The sequence below is a fragment of the Caretta caretta genome, chromosome 2 (genome assembly GCF_965140235.1).
Source record: "Caretta caretta isolate rCarCar2 chromosome 2, rCarCar1.hap1, whole genome shotgun sequence".
Classification (NCBI taxonomy): domain Eukaryota; kingdom Metazoa; phylum Chordata; order Testudines; family Cheloniidae; genus Caretta; species Caretta caretta.
In genome coordinates, this window is record NC_134207.1 from 214,359,398 (window position 1) to 214,379,111 (window position 19,714).

Here is a 19,714-nt window from a genome sequence, read left to right on the forward strand (position 1 = left end):
TACAGTGGAAGTAAGCCTTGAGTTGGAATTTGAGAGAACAGTGACTAGAGGATCAAGTTTCAGCCATGTTAGTCTGTATCGGCAAAAAGAAAAGGAGTACTTGTGGAACCTTAGAGACTAACCAATTTATTTGAGCATAAGCTTTCGTGAGCTACAGCTCACTTCATTGGCTGTAGCTCACAAAAGTTTATGCTCAAATAAATTTGTTAGTCTCTAAGGTGCCACAAGTACTCCTTTTCTTTTTGGAGGATCAAGGCAACCAGTTCTGAGGTGTGTCTCCACATGTATCTCATCTATTTTCTAACCAACAGCCATTTCACCATAAAATCCTTCTAAGGCTACACTTAGAAAATTGAACTGACTACCAGGCACAGCATTCAAATAGGATATCCATATTTTTGAATGCCTATGACAAAAGGGCACCAATTAGAGCTGGTTGAATTGGAACATAAAATCAGAATTGTAGAATTTCCTACAAAACAGAAAGACTGGTTTCCACCCTGCTCTAGCAAGAAACTTCCTGTGAATATTGAGTCTGCCCTAAAAGAAAAGGCTTAAAAACCATGCATGCACACAAATGGGTGCATGCACACATGCACAGAGCAAAAAAACCTAAAGTGACTAAAAGCCAGCTAATCTCAGAAACTGTAAAGTATTCATGATTCTCTAGCATGTTTATCTCAATTGCATTAGGGATAGAATTAGGAGCATGTGGAAATTTACCTTATGGAACTCTTCTCTTTTGTGTTATAGTGGTTTGCACTGCACCCAAGACTTTAAGGCCCAACTGTGTCTGCAGCTATGTGTACCGTCCCCACTGATGTCAACAAGAGCCATCACAGGCAAAATGTAGCTGTATAGACTGTTATAGATGAATAGACTTGTATATACTGTGGGTGAAATGACTGTTGACCTGACCCCATCCCATTCTGCGGCAAAATCTATGTACTATATGCAACATATGCAAGAGCGGTAACGAAAGAGGCCTACAGGCCTGCGTCCTGTAAGACTTGGCTTAAGCTAAAAGCATTTCCGTTTGCTGGGCTGTGGCATTTGACCCAAATAACGGACTAGACCAATCTCTAGCTAGAAAAGAGCCAAAGGGCCTAAAGTCCCTAGCTGTCCATTATATGCACCCTCCACCCTGCAAAAGTCCCTAGACAAAACGCTGCCACAAGCAAACCACAGATCTTGATAATAACGTGCGTCAGCACAGTGCTAATTATAAAACTGTTTTTAATTATCTCCTTATAAGGTTTTATTAACAATGCTTGAGTGCTGAAAATAATTAATAAGGAAATGTATCATTTGGCTTGGATTTGAACCTATATAAAACTGGTATTATAGGGGCAGGGCAGAAAGAGACCAGGGTGGCACCTGTGTGTGACCATCTCTGTCTCCCTCTCCCTGCATGCTTGTATTCAATAAAAAACCTCAGGCTGTTTGAACCAAATAGATGGTATGACTCGTTTTCCACAACAATATTAAGTAACTACTTATGTAACATAAGAAGAAATGCACACCAAGAACTGGGCATGCTGGGAGACTAATTCTGTTGATATGGCCTACCAGGACAGCCTTCTGTAGCCATTTTGTCGCCAAGAAAGTTGACTAGTATTTAGCTGTTCTTTAATCAAAAAACTTTTTGACAGTAAAATAGTATAGCTCCCTTTTTTTTGTACTGACTTCCTGCTTCTTCTTTGCAACAGCATCATTATAATTACATTAAAAATAGGTTAAAAGAACATTAAAGTTGCAACGTCAAGCACTCAAAAGTTAAGAAATGCCAGAGTTAAAGTTGCCTCTGCAATCTTAATTTTTGCATATGTATTAGATGTTTGCTTACATACTACTTTTTTTTCCACAGGACTTTTACCTCCAGTTCACAGGACAAATGGTTCTCTAGATAAATCAGGGTTGTATAGTGAATGAGGCTGTTGTCAGTACGAACCTTGCTTGTCTCATTTGTTGCAGAAGTTGGAAGATGTGTCGTGAACAAGGTAAAGGACTGCAGAAACAGCAGGGATGGTCTCATGGTTAAAGCAGTTGAATGCTGCCATGGGGAATTGGGAACTTCTATCCCTGCCTCTGTCACAGAGTTCCTATGTGATGCTAGGCAAGACATTCAAATGAAAACGTTCACAGTTGGCTGCTGATTGTGCATTCCTCATTTCCTTGGTGCCCAATGTGAAACAGATGGGGCCAGATATGCAGAAGTATTGAGTGCTCACAACTGCAAATGAAGACAATTGGAGCTGAGCTTTGACCATAGAAAGTGCTAGAAAAATCATAGGTAGTCCAGATAATCAAGACAAGTTTGGCCCTAAATATCTGTGTCTCAGTTCCCCATCTGGAAGATGGGGATAATAACACCTAATTGCACAGGGTTATTGTAAAGATAAATTCATGAATGTCTGTGAAGCACTCAGATACTATGGTGAGAACACAAAAATGCCAGGAGTAAATTACTAATTTTGTATTCAATGCAAGGTGTATTCGGTGTGTGGTCAATAAGGCCTGGGACCACAAACCAAATGACAAGGATTCAAAAAAATATTGAAAATATTGAATAACTATCTATTGTGTGGCCCTGGGTCCTTCAGAAAAATAACATATGATCATATAATTAAAACTGTATCATAATACATATGCACAACGGGCCCAAGTTTAGACTGCACGGCCATCCTTAATTCTGGAATTTCCTAATATTTGAATGCTTGATTTTGCAACCTTATTTTTCTTTTAATCTAGTTTTATGGCTATAATTTCCTAATTTAGGGTTTAAAAAAAAAACTGAAAAAAACAAATTCCATCATATGGAACCATATTGACCCCCAACTTGGGTAGTCAGCAGGTTTAGACCTTTAATTCTACAAGACCTCTGCCATTTGAGCTAATGGAGTAACTGATAGAAATAGTAGGCTGTTATCATCTATGTGGACCAGCCACTAGATGGGGAGGACATACAAACTCACTTGCCAGTGGGTTTCATAGCTATTTTCTGACACCAGAGGAGTATAGAGATGCAGGACTTCTAGGTTCAATTCTAGGTTCTGGAGGAGAGTGTATCTGAATGGTTATAGACTTTTCTGCACCTGTCCCTCCCACACATGCCTGTATCTTTCTGCTCTACTTCTATCCATCCTACCTTGGCTCTGTCTCTCTCTTCTCCTATCTACCCCCCACCTTTCTGCTCCTATCCAATCCTGCACCATTTGGCTCTTGTCCCTGCCCCTATTTGTTTCTATCTAATCCCCTCCATCCTCTGGTTTATGCCCTCCTCCTGTTCTGTGCCTATATGCCCCTCTCTGCTCTTCTCCCTCTCCTTGCACCCTACTACAGCTCCTGTCTCCCTCCACTAGCTCCTGTTCCTGCTGTCCCCGTTCTGTTCCTCCTCACCCTCTGTCTTCTGAAAGACACCTTCCCCACATGCACCTCGCTTCAATCAGGCAGCTTCTTCTTTCTCTTCCATATTAGCAGGGGGAGCATTGAGAGCACAGGAGAGACAGTTTCCTTGCTGTCAGTTCCAATGCTTGGTGGCACATAGGCCCCTGGCAGTGGGGAGGAGCAATCAGAGGGAAAGTCGTGCTTGGGTCCCTACAGCCCTAGGCTGGAGTATGCTCAGTGCACACAAAATCTTCAGAGAATTTAACAACATGAAATTTACTTCTGTAATTGAGTAAATCAGAGCGTAACTTTACATTGCAACTGTCCCAGTGCAATGTACTTCCCTCTTCCCCTGGAGACTGAAACATTTTCTTCCACACCACACTCAGCTTCATACTGCTGTGAGATAAAGTATTAGATCCCTTCTAACTGTGAATCCTGGGATAAAGCACCTACAGTGTTTAACTACTGCGATGCAGGCCAGTCTCTGTGGACTCAATCATGGCTCTCTGATCTACCAAAAGCTGTCCCCTACCCCACATACACTGGGAGATAAATCCTGCCTTTCCTTTGATGGAACAGCTCAGAAGGTTCTCCATGAGATCAATGCAGTAGAGTTTTCCCATGAGGAGTGATTAATACGTCTGTCTGGCTAGATTGCTAGTGTTTCACCTTGACCACTATGAGCACAATTGCAAAGACAGGTTTCTGGCCAACAGGAAGTAAGAAAGTTTGGGACTCTTGTAAGAAGCCAGCATGGACTTACCTTGCCTCTTCTCTACATTCCTAATGTGATTAACTTTCCCCTCCTGCCAGTTCCAAACACTTTCCTTTGAAACAGCAATCAGCAAAGGACAAAAGTGGATTGTAGCCGGAGTTGGGAACGAGGCTAAAATTAAGATATCAATGATAAGGACTATATACCAACCTTATACACTGAGAACCTTGCAATGACTTCATTTGGGAAAGAGAGAGGCCACATGAAACCTTAATCTGACCTGGAAGTGTTGGAAACTAAGGTGGTAAGAGAAACCTGATTAATTTAGAAAAGAGGAGGCCAACCAGCAAAGAATATCAAAGATGAATACATTCATCCTTAGTGTCCTAAAAGTTAATGTAAAGGTTTGCTTTGTTAATTTGTCACAACAGACAATATTATACTCATGAGAATTCAATTAGTGGCAACATTATGATAAAGTTACAGCAAATCTGTGACCGGCATTTTCTAACCTTAATCCTTGAATTCCCACATTTGGGATTAAAGGAAATGAATTTAGAATTTTCCTGCTGAAAGTTCTTTTAATCAAGTATAAGTTATAGCATACATGTTTTATAGATATTAACTTACAATAAAAGTTTAATATCCAACATGTAGGTACATATTTTCCTAAGGAACCAAACAGTTATCTGAATTTGACTGTCAATTTCTCAGGAGGTTCTTCTGGTTTGTTTTCAAGGCGTATTCCTAGACAGGTGGATATTTTATTCCAATCCACAGAGGAAAATTCCATTATAGATCTCTTCATTGCCCTCACAAAAACAGCATCTTCAGGGTTCGCAAATGGAACTCTACAAAAATAACAAAACAAATGTAAATAACTGACATGATAAAAACAATTTTTCCTAACCACTTTGGAATTATTTTCTGGAAACAGTTATGTGGAAAGTAACGGTAGAGACAATTATTGATTAAACAGACTAGTCTATAACTACTTAAGAAATTTTTTTGTACACTTCCTCTCTAAATCTTGAGATCAAAATGAGACAAAACAAAAGAGAATCAAAAAAGGCAGTGTCAGAGAAGTCCAAGTAAAAGAAACTTTGTTTTGATTAAACTAAATGCAATAAACTAATTAAAATGTATTTTCCTTAACTTTAAAAAATAAGTGAACTCAGTGCAAAAAGATATATTAATACAATATTAATTGCTCAGAGTTAACTTTCACAATATTGCCACATTTATACACAGGAATATGATTCTGTGCATATAGATCTGGTTACAGTAGGATTTATAAGTGAATTTTATGACTTGTATGTAAGCAGGGTCTGAATGAACTCCACTCTGACAGCTAGCTGGGGAGGAGTAGAGACGTCAGGACCAATCTGTATTTACATGAACACACCTACTCTGCCAAGATATGCAGCAGATAGAACTGTGTTGCTCAAAGTGATCAACTTTGGCTGGTGTTGGGTTACAAATAACTTTAGTATTGAATACTAAAGGAGTGAAATGTTGTTATCAACATTGTCTTTATTGTATGAATAAAGGGGCTCAGAACTGTGCTTAACCTATTCCAAATGAGGGGGTCACCCTCAGCTGAAAGCCAGGGGCTCAAATGCTAGACCCCTGTGAAAGTAAGTGAGAGTGGAGATGGGTGTCCCAGCCATGAGATGTAGACTTTCTGATCTGGTTTAACCTGTTCTTCCCTACAGATAGTGCTAAATAGGCTTAATTAGGAACCTTTTGTTATTTCAAATACTCAGTAAGAGCTGAAATCACCTGTGGTAGAGAAGTGTTTCTGCCCAGCCTGCTGAAAATCACTAAGAGAGTGATGTACAGATGTCACAACAATGATGCAGGTGGCAGCAGAAGGTAACTGATGGGCAGCCAGCAAAAGTGGCAAGCAGTCAGTGAGTTACCATGGCTGATGAGATGGCTAGGCGGCAAGAAACCGTGACTGGCAGGGCAAGTGCTCAGATAGCGGAGCAAGCAAGGTGCCTTCTTCCCCAGGTGGGAGGTGAACTCACACAGATGCAACTCTGAACCCTGGGTCCTCACTGACCAAGGACAACCACTGTGATTGGGGTATGGTGAGGAAGCAGAGGGGGGGCACAGTAAAGGAACTTTTGGTTGTGGAAAATCTTCTGCCCCACGCACTCTGGGGTGAGTGTCCTGCGCACAGTTTTATGTTTATGAATCCTCCTTGTGGCATTTTCCCTAATTAATGTCAGGTGACTTCTCTCCTTTCATTAAAAGTTTCTTTTCTAAACTCAGACTCTGTGCTTGCGAGTGGGGAAATATTGCCTCTCGGAGGTGCCCAGAGGTGGTGCGTAATTTTCCTAGGTTACTGAGTGGCGGTTTGAGCCAGTTCTGTGTTGTATTGTTGAAAAGGAACCCCTGTACCTGGTTGTTGCTGGCCTCACCTGGCAGAAGGGTTACATGTACATGTAAAATCTTAATCATTACACTGCATTTATAGTCTCTTTTGCAGGTGTAAGTGATCACACACTTAGGCAAATGCAACTGATGTTTATTTCATTGTGAGTCTTCTGGATAATCAAGGTGCAAACTTCTGATTAGCAGATTTTGAATCCAAAAACTGAAACTCCATAAGCTCGTTTTGTGCCATGTCATACTTTAGTTGTACCATAGGAGATGTGAGCTGCAGACTCACAAAATCAGTGAGGAGAGTAGAGGCAGAAAGAAACTCGGCAGCACAGTCATTCTCATATAGAGGTGTTCAGGTGTTGGGCACGGTATAAAAACTGAATAGAAAAGAACTCTCTGCATAAAGGCATGTACACACATTAGCATGTGCCTAGCTTTAATTGTGTGAGGAGTTCCACTGACTTCAACAGGTCTATTCCAGTGCTTATAGTTAAGTACCTTGTGGAATCTGGGACCTGAGCACTAAAAGCAACAGAAAGTATATGCAGCAAGCAGAGTGGTATTGAAACCAGCATAGAACTCTGTTTTCTTTATGATTTGCCTGATTGCATAGCGCCATACTCAAAGTGGATAGTTACGTATACTTAGGTTTTTAAAGGAAATGGTAGCAAACTTATGTGCACTAACATGTGTACATGCTAATTTTAAAAATATATTTCTCAACAATGTCTATAGCTACTCACACATGTTGCTCACTGATAAATTAAAACAAGCATGAACTGTTAAACTTGTAAAGTTTCCCCATAAAAAAATTGCATCTAAAAATGTCTGAGCATTAATAGCATCCTTTTCCCTACCACAACACTGAGAGAGAACTAAGTTTTATCTTTATTTCTATTATACATGAAAAATCCAACAAAATAAACCAACTGTGGGCTGCGAAATTTCATTCCACAGGGCAGCATGTTTTCCAGGAAAGTGCCTATTTAAGAATAGGGAGTTAGAAGGAAATTCTCTCACCCATTTTATAGCAGAACTACTCAGTTGCTCTAACACATTAATGTACAATATTTTTAGCACTTAGTCCCGGTGTGGGCAAACTATGGCCTGCAGGCCGCATCCAGGCCACCAGCCATTATAAGCTGGCCCTTGAGCTCCCACTGGGGAGTGGGGTCGGGGGCCATTCCACGCAGCTCCCGGAAGCCGCGGCATGGCCCATCTCCAGCACTCCAGCCAGGGAGCAGGGTCGGGGGACGCTCCACGCAGCTCTCGGAAGCAGCAGCATGGCCCCCCTCTGGCCCCTATGCAGTCCAATGGCTCCCTCTGGCGCTCCAATGGGAGCTGCAGGGGTGGTGCCTGTGGATGGGGCAGCATGCAGAGACACCTGACCGCACCTCTGCATAGGAGCCAGAGAAGCAACATGCCACTGCTTCTGGGAGCCGCTTGAGGTAAGTGCTGCCCGGAGTCTTCACCCCTGAGCCTCTCAGAATGCCCCAACCCCCTGCCCCAGCCCTGATCCCCCTCCTGCCCTCCGAACCCCTCAATCCTAGCCCGGAGCACCCTCCTGCACCCCAAACCCCTCATCCCCAGCCCTACCCCACAGCCCACACCCCACAGCCGGAGCCCTCCCCCTCCACACCGCATTCCCCAGCCCGGAGCCCCCTCCTGCACCCTGAACTCCTCATTTCTGGCCCCACCCCAGAGCCTGCACCCCCTCCCACACCCCAACCCCAATTTTGTGAGCATTCATGGCCTGCCATACAATTTCTATTCCCAGATGTGGCCCTCAAGCCAAAAAGCTTGCCCACCCCTGACTTTGTGTTTGATATTGCAAAATGAACTGCTTTTATCATACACCTCATTTCCTAATCAGCAATACTACTGAAAATGCATTCAAGATAGCAGCAGGTGGATTGTCTCATCACTGATGGACACAGTGGTTTATCCCACCACAAAAAAGAGCAGAATATTTTTTAAAAGTTTCTGCCTTTTTTGTTTGTTTGTTTGTTTTGTAGGAGCAGTGAGGATTGAGTGAATACTTTTGATGTGCAAAAACAAAAATAGGCACAAACAAACTACTTACTTATTTATGTGATTTGCAACTTCATAACCTGTAACAACAAATTTATAATAAGTAGTTAATATTTCTACAGCACTTTGACCATTTAAGAACTACGGTTTGTTCTAGCTCCCATTGACTTGAATAGTGCAAGATCAATCCCTAGGAGTGCTAGCCATTACAACTAAATATTAGTAGTTAAATAAAAATATAGGCTATAGCTTCCTGGTTATTAAATGTTTTCTTCTGACTGTATATGTTGTGTCATTATTCACATTTTACTTCCCCCCCAAAAAATGCTGCCATACATTTTTTTCTTTAAAAGAAATGATAGCACCAACCCTCCAATAGCAAAGCAATGTGAACATATGGTGAAGAAAAAGATACACTGTTCAAAGATATCAGTTTCTAATTTCCCAGGGGTCCTTATGAACTATGAGGGAAAAGATTAAAAATAACTCTTTCAACCTGCATTTTAGAAATTATTATTAAACTAGTAAAGCTTATAGTCATTGTTTTGCAGATGATTTAAATCTATGCAAAACATTACACTCAAAATCACTTGCAAATAACTTATTATCAAGTCCAAACTTTGCACTCTGAACTCCTGAAATGCGTTTATTAGAACCAACTGCATGATGTTCAGTCTACAATGAGAAAATGTGTAAGTATTTTTATCTATAGTGGACACGGTATTGTAGATAGGGCATGAGAGTTTTTAGAGCAGGCTCAGGTGACATGACAGTAGAATCACCTGTGACCTTTCTCTACTACTAGAGAATCCACTGTTGGTAGCAGTGAAGCTGCAGCAGTGTAAAAAGTTGTTGTCATTTTGGTTATAATAAAACCCATTTTCAATGGCTCCTGAGTTCCATATTTTGCTGTTTAAGAAAGTCTGAGGCTGAGTGTAGGCTAACTTCAGTGGGACTAATTCACATGCTTAATGTTAAGCATGTGCTTTGCTACATCACGGTCATACTGCATTGTTCAAGCAGATATTTTAACAACTCTTAACAAATTCCTCCATACAAAAAATGCGCCCCCAGCATTACAGTGGTCGAGCTTACTAATGTATACGCATAACAGTGTTTCAGAGAGTCATCTCTGCTTACCGGACTGATTAAAGAAAGTTTTGACTATTTTTGCTCCATTAAATTCAGAGATATAAAAGAGAATTACCTGGATCATATTTCAGGGCTTGTCTATTGGGGGGGAGGGGTTACTCTGTAGCTCTTTGGTGTGCATTAGAATCATAGAATCATAGAATATCAGGGTTGGAAGGGACCCCAGAAGGTCATCTAGTCCAACCCCCTGCTCAAAGCAGGACCAATTCCCAGTTAAATCATCCCAGCCAGGGCTTTGTCAAGCCTGACCTTAAAAACCTCTAAGGAAGGAGATTCTACCACCTCCCTAGGTAACGCATTCCAGTGTTTCACCACCCTCTTAGTGAAAAAGTTTTTCCTAATATCCAATCTAAACCTCCCCCACTGCAACTTGAGACCATTACTCCTCGTTCTGTCATCTGCTACCATTGAGAACAGTCTAGAGCCATCCTCTTTGGAACCCCCTTTCAGGTAGTTGAAAGCAGCTATCAAATCCCCCCTCATTCTTCTCTTCTGCAGGCTAAACAATCCCAGCTCCCTCAGCCTCTCCTCATAACTCATGTGTTCCAGTCCCCTAATCATTTTTGTTGCCCTTCGCTGGACTCTCTCCAATTTATCCACATCCTTCTTGAAGTGTGGGGCCCAAAACTGGACACAGTACTCCAGATGAGGCCTCACCAATGTCGAATAGAGGGGAACGATCACGTCCCTCGATCTGCTCGCTATGCCCCTACTTATACATCCCAAAATGCCATTGGCCTTCTTGGCAACAAGGGCACACTGCTGACTCATATCCAGCTTCTCGTCCACTGTCACCCCTAGGTCCTTTTCCGCAGAACTGCTGCCTAGCCATTCGGTCCCTAGTCTGTAGCTGTGCATTGGGTTCTTCCGTCCTAAGTGCAGGACCCTGCACTTATCCTTATTGAACCTCATCAGATTTCTTTTGGCCCAATCCTCCAATTTGTCCAGGTCTTTCTGTATCCTATCCCTCCCCTCCAGCGTATCTACCACTCCTCCCAGTTTAGTATCATCCGCAAATTTGCTGAGAGTGCAATCCACACCATCCTCCAGATCATTTATGAAGATATTGAACAAAACCGGCCCCAGGACCGACCCTTGGGGTACTCCACTTGATACCGGCTGCCAACTAGATATGGAGCCATTGATCACTACCCGTTGAGCCCGACAATCTAGCCAGCTTTCTACCCACCTTGTAGTGCATTCATCCAGCCCATACTTCCTTAACTTGCTGACAAGAATACTGTGGGAGACCGTGTCAAAAGCTTTGCTAAAGTCAAGAAACAATACATCCACTGCTTTCCCTTCATCCACAGAACCAGTAATCTCATCATAAAAGGCGATTAGATTAGTCAGGCATGACCTTCCCTTGGTGAATCCATGCTGGCTGTTCCTGATCACTGTCCTCTTATGCAAGTGCTTCAGGATTGATTCTTTGAGGACCTGCTCCATGATTTTTCCAGGGACTGAAGTGAGGCTGACTGGCCTGTAGTTCCCAGGATCCTCCTTCTTCCCTTTTTTAAAGATTGGCACTACATTAGCCTTTTTCCAGTCATCCGGGACTTCCCCGGTTCGCCACGAGTTTTCAAAGATAATGGCCAATGGCTCTGCAATCACAGCCGCCAATTCCTTCAGCACTCTCGGATGCAACTCGTCCGGCCCCATGGACTTGTGCACGTCCAGCTTTTCTAAATAGTCCCTAACCACCTCTATCTCCACAGAGGGCTGGCCATCTCTTCCCCATTTTGTGATGCCCAGCGTAGCAGTCTGGGAGCTGACCTTGTTAGTGAAAACAGAGGCAAAAAAAGCATTGAGTACATTAGCTTTTTCCACATCCTCTGTCACTAGTTTGCCTCCCTCATTCAGTAAAGGGCCCACACATTCTTTGGCTTTCTTCTTGTTGCCAACGTACCTGAAGAAACCCTTCTTGTTACTCTTGACATCTCTGGCTAGCTGCAGCTCCAGGTGCACATTAGGTAATGTGAAATACGCAAACCACACTAATATCATACACATGGAACAGTGTGCCCACTTTTAATGTGCATCATTTTGTGCACACGATGGTGGTTTGCTGAGTACTAAGGGCATGGTGTTCTTGGAGAGTATCCCATTATCCTTTGCTTTGTTGCTAAGCAATATGCATTCTGGGATTTTTCTTGCTATGCATTGTGGGATGCATAATGGATGCCAGGCAGGTTCAAATTTTTAAAAAAATCACAGGCTTCCTCTGTCTCTCTACCCCATATTTCTTTTCTGGGCGAGCTAGTGCCATTTTCAAATTGCTGTCAGCCAGCATGGACCCTGCAATCAGTGGCCCCCTCACGCTCATCCTCTGATGAGTTTTACTGATTGTCCTTGGTGGAGTGGGGAAGAAAGCATGCAGCAGGCTCCAAACTTTTTCTGGGTATGGTGGTCATGTAGTTGTGGAAAATCCTGTCCAACTCTTCAAAAAATGGAGAGGTTTCATGTCTCCTGTTGGATATTTTCCTCTCATCCCTGGTTTTAATATAAGTCCTCCTGAGCTGTTTGCTCTTTATCTGGTACTGGTTGGCATATGATCATGAACCCTTGCAGACATCTGCTTAGCAATCTCCACAAAAAGATATAATTCCCTGTATAGACAAGATCACAGCTTGTCTAGAATGAGCAAATCGTTAATTAAATTCCAACTGCACACCCAAAGTGCATTCATTTACACCTGCCCAATCCCATGGAAGACAATGGGATTGCATATTTGTCACCGAACATAATTCAAAGCCACTACGGTTCATGACTGTACCTTAGGCCAGAATTTGGTTTGCAGGATCTTTACTAGTAAAGATGGTGTGCAAGACAAAAAGACCCCTCTAAATTTGACAATTTGAAAAAACATCATCCTTCTTTTAAATGGATCAAATTTCATCTGGACTCACACAGACCCAACAAAGATGACATGCTACGTTGCCATTTTTAGAAAATCACAATTAAGAGCACAACATTTCTAAACTTCTACAAATAAAACAGGTAGGGAGAGATGTTAAGTATGTAAGTCTACTAAAAAAACAAACTTTTGTGTGACTGATATTTCTAATAGGTATATATTTATAGTATATTTTAAGCAAAAGGCTCCAGACCTAGAGTTTTGTGTATTTAGATGCTATAGAAAAGGCTGATGCACCATCTGCAACACTATTTAAGAGAGAAACTCTTTTTCTTTGGAAGACTGAAAAGGTCTAAAATGTCAAATAAGCACCAGGGGCACCAAAACTCTAAACAACCGGATCTGTCTGTGACAGATATTCATGAGACAAGGTGGGTGAGGTAATATCTTTTAATGAATCAACTTCTGTCGGTGAGAGAGACAAACTGTGGTACTTACACAACAGAAGTGGTCCAATAAAAAATATTACCTCACCCATCATGTCTCGCTAATATCTTGTGACTGACATGACTAAACCAACACTGCATAGAGACATTCATGGTCAGTACACAGGTACAGTACCCTGGAAAAATTCATTTCCCTGTTAAATCTGTTCAGAACATGTGAGTAAAACCTTCAACACGAATGAGAATACATTTTGAAAAGATAATGAAATTCTATTTTGAGTAGCTGCCTTAAAGGCAATTCTGTTATTCCAGAGTTTAATTAAAACACATAGTGTAATATAAAAATTAGTAGAAAAGACACATTCACTGAATGTTGCTACAGTTTGTTAATTAAATAAAGAAGCAATCTGAGTTCATAAAGCATATCTATTTCATTATTAAGTTGGTGAAATTATTATTTCTAATTCAAATTACTTGGAAATATATGTTTTTCCCTAAATCATTATAAATACCTGGAGACAGCAGCAAACTTTTGGCGCATGGAATGCTTCTGGTAGATACTGTCTTAGCCACCAATGGCATATCTATTCTCTTTCCAAAACCTATAGATTGGAGAATACGGGACCTTTCATGGTTGTAAATATGTAAAGCTGATTCCCTTTCTTTTTGAGTAACTTCTGTTAAAAGACAAATAAAAACTGTTACCCTTTCTATACCAATGAATAATATCTAAGCTTAGCTGCTTGCTAGTATTCAGACAAAAACTATTTTCTCTACAGAATTATGACCAGATCCTCAGCTGGTGTAAATTTGTATAGCTCCACTTATTTCAATAAAGAGAGATACTGATTTATACTGCCTGAAGATTTTGTGTGAAATCCTGACCCACTGAAGTCAATACCAAACTCCCATTAATTTCACTGGATCCAGGATTTCACCCCTAGACTCTGTTTACATGGTGTTTAAATGCATTATACTAGAGAACTAAATGAAGTCTTAAATTGTAAGATTCATATCCATAATAAAACAGAATTCCAGTTCAAAGTCAATAATAATTCCCACCACTCAATTACAGAAAGTTGTAGGAGTACAATCAAAAGAAGTTTTTCAGCTTCATTTGTCCTTTTGTTTGAAGATCACTTGTAAATTTTAAACAAAGAGGTTAAGATTGTAAATCAAAAGGAGAATTTTGACATTAAGAATATGCACCACCTGCTAATTTCAGCACTTTCAAACTGGGATAAATGGGAACTAAAGACTCAAAACAAGAAATTCTAGCAGAAGCAATTTGAATTCAGTAAAGTGTTTTAATATTGATGTCTAGGGGAACAATTAGAAAGGAACTGCAGTAGTTACGCCTGGGGGTAACAAAAGTGTGACCAAGTGTCTTGTGTAAATGAGGAAAACAAGAGTATATTTTAGTAATGTTTCATAGTAAAGACAGGAGTTCGTAATGTTAAAGAAATAGTTCTCAAATTGACAGTCAAGGGTAAAGTTTGGTAAAAAATACTGCCTAACTTCTTAATTCAGGAATGATCATTGTACTGTGGTTGTACTTAAAGGAAGATTAAGTCCATGAATTTAACAAGATTATCTCTGGACTTTGTAAATATCAATATAGTTTCCCTAAATTAAATTATAGCCAGTTCTCCTCTTTCCAGCAATGGTCCTCATTGCAACAGTAAGAGAAGTACTATCCTGAATACTGAAAAAGTTATTCTGAACAATGCCAAATGTACACTGATAAGGCCTTAACTGGAGTTGTCAAGGTTCCTCCCCCACTCTGAACTCTAGGGTACAGATGTGGGGACCTGCATGAAAACCTCCTAAGCTTACTTTTACCAGCTTAGGTTAAAACTTCCCCAAGGTACAAATTAATTTTATCCTTTGTCCTTGGAATATCCACTGCCACCACCAAACTCTAACTGGGTTTACTGGGAAATGGACACGTCTTTCCCCCCAAAATCCTCCCAACCCTTGCACCCCACTTCCTGGGAAAGGTTTGGTAAAAATCCTCACCAATTTGCATAGGTGACCACAGACCCAAACCCTTGGATCTGAGAACAATGAAAAAGCATTCAGTTTTCTTACAAGAAGACTTTTAATAGAAATAGAAGTAGATACAAGTAAAGGAATCACCCCTGTAAAATCAGGATGGTAGGTACCTTACAGGGTAGTTAGATTCAAAACATAGAGAATCCCTCTAGGCAAAACCTTAAGTTACAAAAAAGACACACAGACAGAAATAGTCATTCTATTCAGCAAAATTCTTTTCTCAGCCATTTAAAGAAATCATAATCTAACACATACCGAGCTAGATTACTTACTAAAGTTCTAAGACTCCATTCCTGGTCTATCCCCAGCAAAAGCAGCATATAGACAGACACACAGACCCTTTGTTTCTCTCCCTCCTCCCAGCTTTTGAAAGTATCTTGTCTCCTCATTGGTCATTTTGGTCAGGTGCCAGCGAGGTTACCTTTAGCTTCTTAACCCTTTACAGGTGAGAGGATTTTTCCTCTGACCAGGAGGGATTTTAAAGAGGTTTACCCTTCCCTTTATATTTATGACACGCCCCCCAAATCTCAGCTAGGGTGAAACACTGGCTGGGATTTCTTTCTGGAGCTCTAGGAAAAACAGAGTTAATAAGACACATGCATCTCTAAATATACTACCAAGTACATAAAGACTAACAACATTTTCCACATCTCAAGGACGATTTTAACCAGTTGATTCTGGGAAACTTTCACGGGAGAGTGCATCAGCCACTTTGTTAGAAGCTCCTGAGATGTGTTGGATGTCGAAATCAAAATCTTGGAGAGCTAAACTCCACCGAAGAAGTTTTTTGTTATTTTCTTTGACAGTGTGAAACCACTTCACTGCAGCATGGTCAGTTTGCAAGTGGAAACGCCGTCCCCAAACATAGGGGCGTAGCTTTTCCAGAGCATAGACAATGGCGTAACATTCTTTTTCAGTGACTGACCAGTTGCTTTCCCTCTCAGACAGTTTTTTGCTGAGAAACACTACAGGGTGGAATTCTTGATCAGGTCCTTTCTGCATTAAAACTGCTCCCACACCACGCTCGGACGCATCTGTGGTTACTAGGAACGGTTTGTCAAAGTCTGGGGCCCTTAGTACAGGGTCAGACATGAGTGTCACTTTAAGCTTGTTAAAGGCCTTCTGACACTTTTCGGTCCACTGAACGGCATTTGGCTGTTTCTTTTTGGTTAGGTCTGTCAGTGGGGCGGCAATTTGGCTGTATTGCGGTACAAATCGTCTGTAATAACCGGCCAAGCCGAAGAAGGATTGAACCTGTTTCTTTGACTTTGGGACAGGCCACTTTTGGATAGCATCCACTTTGGCCTGTAGGGGGCTGATAGTTCCTTGACCCACCTGGTGTCCAAGGTAAGTCACTCTGTTTAGGCCTATTTGACACTTCTTAGCCTTAACAGTTAGTCCTGCCTCCCTTATGCACTCAAGGACTTTTTGTAGATGTTCCAGGTGGTCTGCCCAGGAATCCGAAAATATGGCCACATCGTCAAGGTAGGCGACTGCATATTCTCCTAATCCCGCTAGGAGACCATCTACAAGTCTTTGGAAGGTGGCGGGTGCATTTCGCAGCCCGAAAGGGAATACATTAAATTCATACAGCCTGAGATGTGTGGTGAAGGCTGACCTTTCCTTGGCAGATTCATCTAGCGGTACCTGCCAGTACCCCTTGGTTAAGTCCAAGGTAGAGATGAACTGGGCCCATCCCAGTTTCTCTAATAGTTCATCTGTGCGTGGCATTGGATAGTTGTCTGGGTGAGTTACAGCATTTAGCTTACGGTAGTCCACGCAAAAACGTATTTCCCCATCTGGTTTGGGAACTAGAACAACTGGAGATGCCCATGCACTTCCAGAGGGGCGGATTACACCCATCTGTAACATATCCTGGATCTCCCATTCTATAGCAGTTTTAGCTTGAGGAGACACCCGGTAAGGTTGGACTTTAATTGGGTGAGCATTACCTGTGTCAATGAAGTGGTATGCCCGTTCAGTCAGTCCTGGGGTGGCTGAGAACGTTGGCGCGTACCTAGTACACAGCTCCTTGATCTGCTGTCGCTGCATACGCCCAAGGGTCATGGAGAGGTTCACCTCTTCCACACCACCAGCACTTTTCCCTTCATAGTAGACACCTTCAAGCCACTCAGCGTGGTCTCCTCCCTGGGCTGTAAACTGACAAACCTTTAATTCTCTGGAATAAAAGGGCTTTAGAGAATTAATATGGTACACCTTAGGCTTTCGGTTGGAGGTGGGGAATGCTATGAGATAATTAACAGCTCCCAGGCGCTCCTGGACCATGAATGGCCCTTCCCACGATGCTTCCATTTTATGGGCCTGGAGCGCCTTTAAGACCATGACCTGGTCCCCTACTTTGAAGGAACGCTCTCTGGCATGTTTATCATACCAGGCTTTTTGCTCTTTTTGAGCATCCTGTAAGTTTTCTTTAGCAAGGGCTAAAGAGGTTCGGAGGGTGTTTTGTAGGTTGGTTACAAAGTCCAGAATGTTAGTTCCTGGAGAAGGTGTAAATCCCTCCCATTGCTGCTTCACCAACTGAAATGGCCCCTTAACCTCACGGCCATATACAAGTTCAAATGGGGAAAACCCTAAACTGGGATGGGGTACAGCTCTGTAGGCAAAGAGCAACTGCTGCAACACTAGGTCCCAATCATTGGAGTGCTCATTTACGAATTTATGCATCATGGCCCCCAAAGTTCCATTAAACTTCTCCACCATGCCATTTGTTTGATGGTGGTAAGGAGTGGCAACCAAGTGATTTATCCCATGAGCTTCCCAAAGGTCTTCCATAGTTCCTGCCAGGAAATTAGTCCCTGCATCTGTGAGGATGTCGGAGGGCCAACCTACCCTGGCAAAAATGTCTGCTAGTGCTTGGCACACACTTGTAGCCCTGGTGTTGCTTAGAGCTACTGCTTCCGGCCATCGGGTGGCAAAATCCATGAAAGTCAGTATGTACTGCTTTTCTCTGGGTGTCTTTTTCGGAAAAGGACCCAGAATATCCACAGCTACTCGCTGAAATGGAACTTCAATGATGGGGAGTGGCTGGAGAGGGGCTTTGACCTGGTCTTGGGGTTTTCCCACTCTTTGGCATACTTCACAAGACCGGACATAGGTAGAAACATCCTTGCCCATTCCCTCCCAGTGGAATGACCCCCCCAAATGGTCTTTGGTCCTGTTCACCCCAGCATGGCCACTAGGGTGATCATGGGCTAAGCTCAAGAGCTTGGCCCGGTATTTAGTTGGAACTACCAACTGTCTCTGAGGATGCCAGTCTTCCTGGTGTCCACCAGAAAGAGTTTCCTTGTATAAAAGTCCTCTTTCTACAACAAACCTGGATCGATTAGAAGAGCTGAGAGGCGGTGGGTTGCTCCGTGCCGCCATCCAAGCTCTCTGGAGGTTTTCATCTGCTTCCTGTTTGGTCTGGAACTGTTCCCTTGATGCTGGAGGCATCAGTTCCTCATTGGATTGTGGACCTATGCTTGGTTCCTCTGGAAGTGATGTAGGGGCTGTTTCCGTTGACTGTGAACCGCTTTCTGCTGGTGCACTATGTTGGGATTCAGGCGCCGGCTGAGCCTCTTGTGTAGGGTTATCGGCTGCTGCCGGTTCAGGTTCGGTGGGGCCCTCTGATGTTGAGGTTGCAAGTACTGGATTCAGTGCTGGCAATGGGTCTGGTGTTGGTTGTTCGGCTGGTTCCGGTTCCGGGATTGGTTCCGTCTGGGTCTCTGGAACTGGATCCACTACTGCTGTTGCAGACATTGGCCTGGGGTCCGGGTCCATCACCTCTGACTGGGTCCTGATAGAAGTTTCCGGAACAGAGCTAGGCCTCACGGCTTGTTTAACCTGGCTACGGGTGACCATTCCCACCCTCTTAGCCTGGTTCACATGATTGGCCAAGTCTTCTCCCAACAGCATGGGGATAGGATAATCATCATAGACTGCAGAAGTCCACTTTCCTGACCAGCCCTGGTACTGGACAGGCAACTTGGCTCTAGGCAAATTGAAAGAGTTGGACTTGAAGGGTTGAATCATCACTTGGATCTCTGGGTTGATTAAATTGGGGTCCACTAAGGAAGCATGGATAGCTGACACTTGTGCTCCGGTGTCCCTCCACGCGGTGACCTTCTTCCCGCCCACACTCACAGTTTCCCTCCGCTCCAAGGGTATCTGGGAGGTATCTGGGCCTGCGGACCTCTGGTGTGATCCCGGTGCAATGAACTGTAATCTGTTGGGGTTCTTGGGGCAGTTGGCCTTTACATGCCCCAGCTCGTTACATTTAAAACATCGTCCAGCTGACGGGTCACTGGGGCGAGGTGGGTTGCTGGAGAACGGGGTGGTGGGACGATAAGGGGTCTGGAGGGTTCTTTGGGAGGTAGGTGGGGCTTTGGGCGGCCCCCGGTAATAGGGTGTGGTGTGGGGTTGTCCCTTCTGGTCTCCGCTCCAACTGCGACCAGTTTTCTTCTTCTCTGCCACCTCCCATCTGGCTCCAATCTCTCCTGCCTCAATTACAGTTTTGGGTTTCCCATCTAGGATGTATCTTTCTATTTCCTCAGGAACACCCTCTAAGAATTGTTCCATTTGCATTAGGAAGGGCAAATCTACTGGAGATTCAACACTGGTTCCTGATATCCAGGCATCCCAATGTTTCACAATGTGGTAGGCATGTCGGGTAAATGA

The 19,714-nt window shown here is 42.8% G+C and overlaps 1 protein-coding gene across 1 annotated transcript in view; it reads right to left on the reverse strand.

Annotated features, from left to right (window-relative positions):
- Positions 1–4,666: 4,666 nt before the first annotated feature.
- The window catches only part of LRRC72 (leucine rich repeat containing 72), a 48,118-nt gene continuing 33,070 nt past the window's right edge, over positions 4,667–19,714 (reverse strand). Inside the window, exons 6-8 of the mRNA XM_075125822.1 lie at positions 13,495–13,659; positions 8,580–8,607; positions 4,667–4,956 (exon numbers count right to left, since the gene is read on the reverse strand). Coding sequence (XP_074981923.1) covers positions 4,791–4,956; positions 8,580–8,607; positions 13,495–13,659 — 359 coding nt within the window. The 3' untranslated portion in view covers positions 4,667–4,790. The remainder of the gene's footprint in view (positions 4,957–8,579; positions 8,608–13,494; positions 13,660–19,714) is intronic.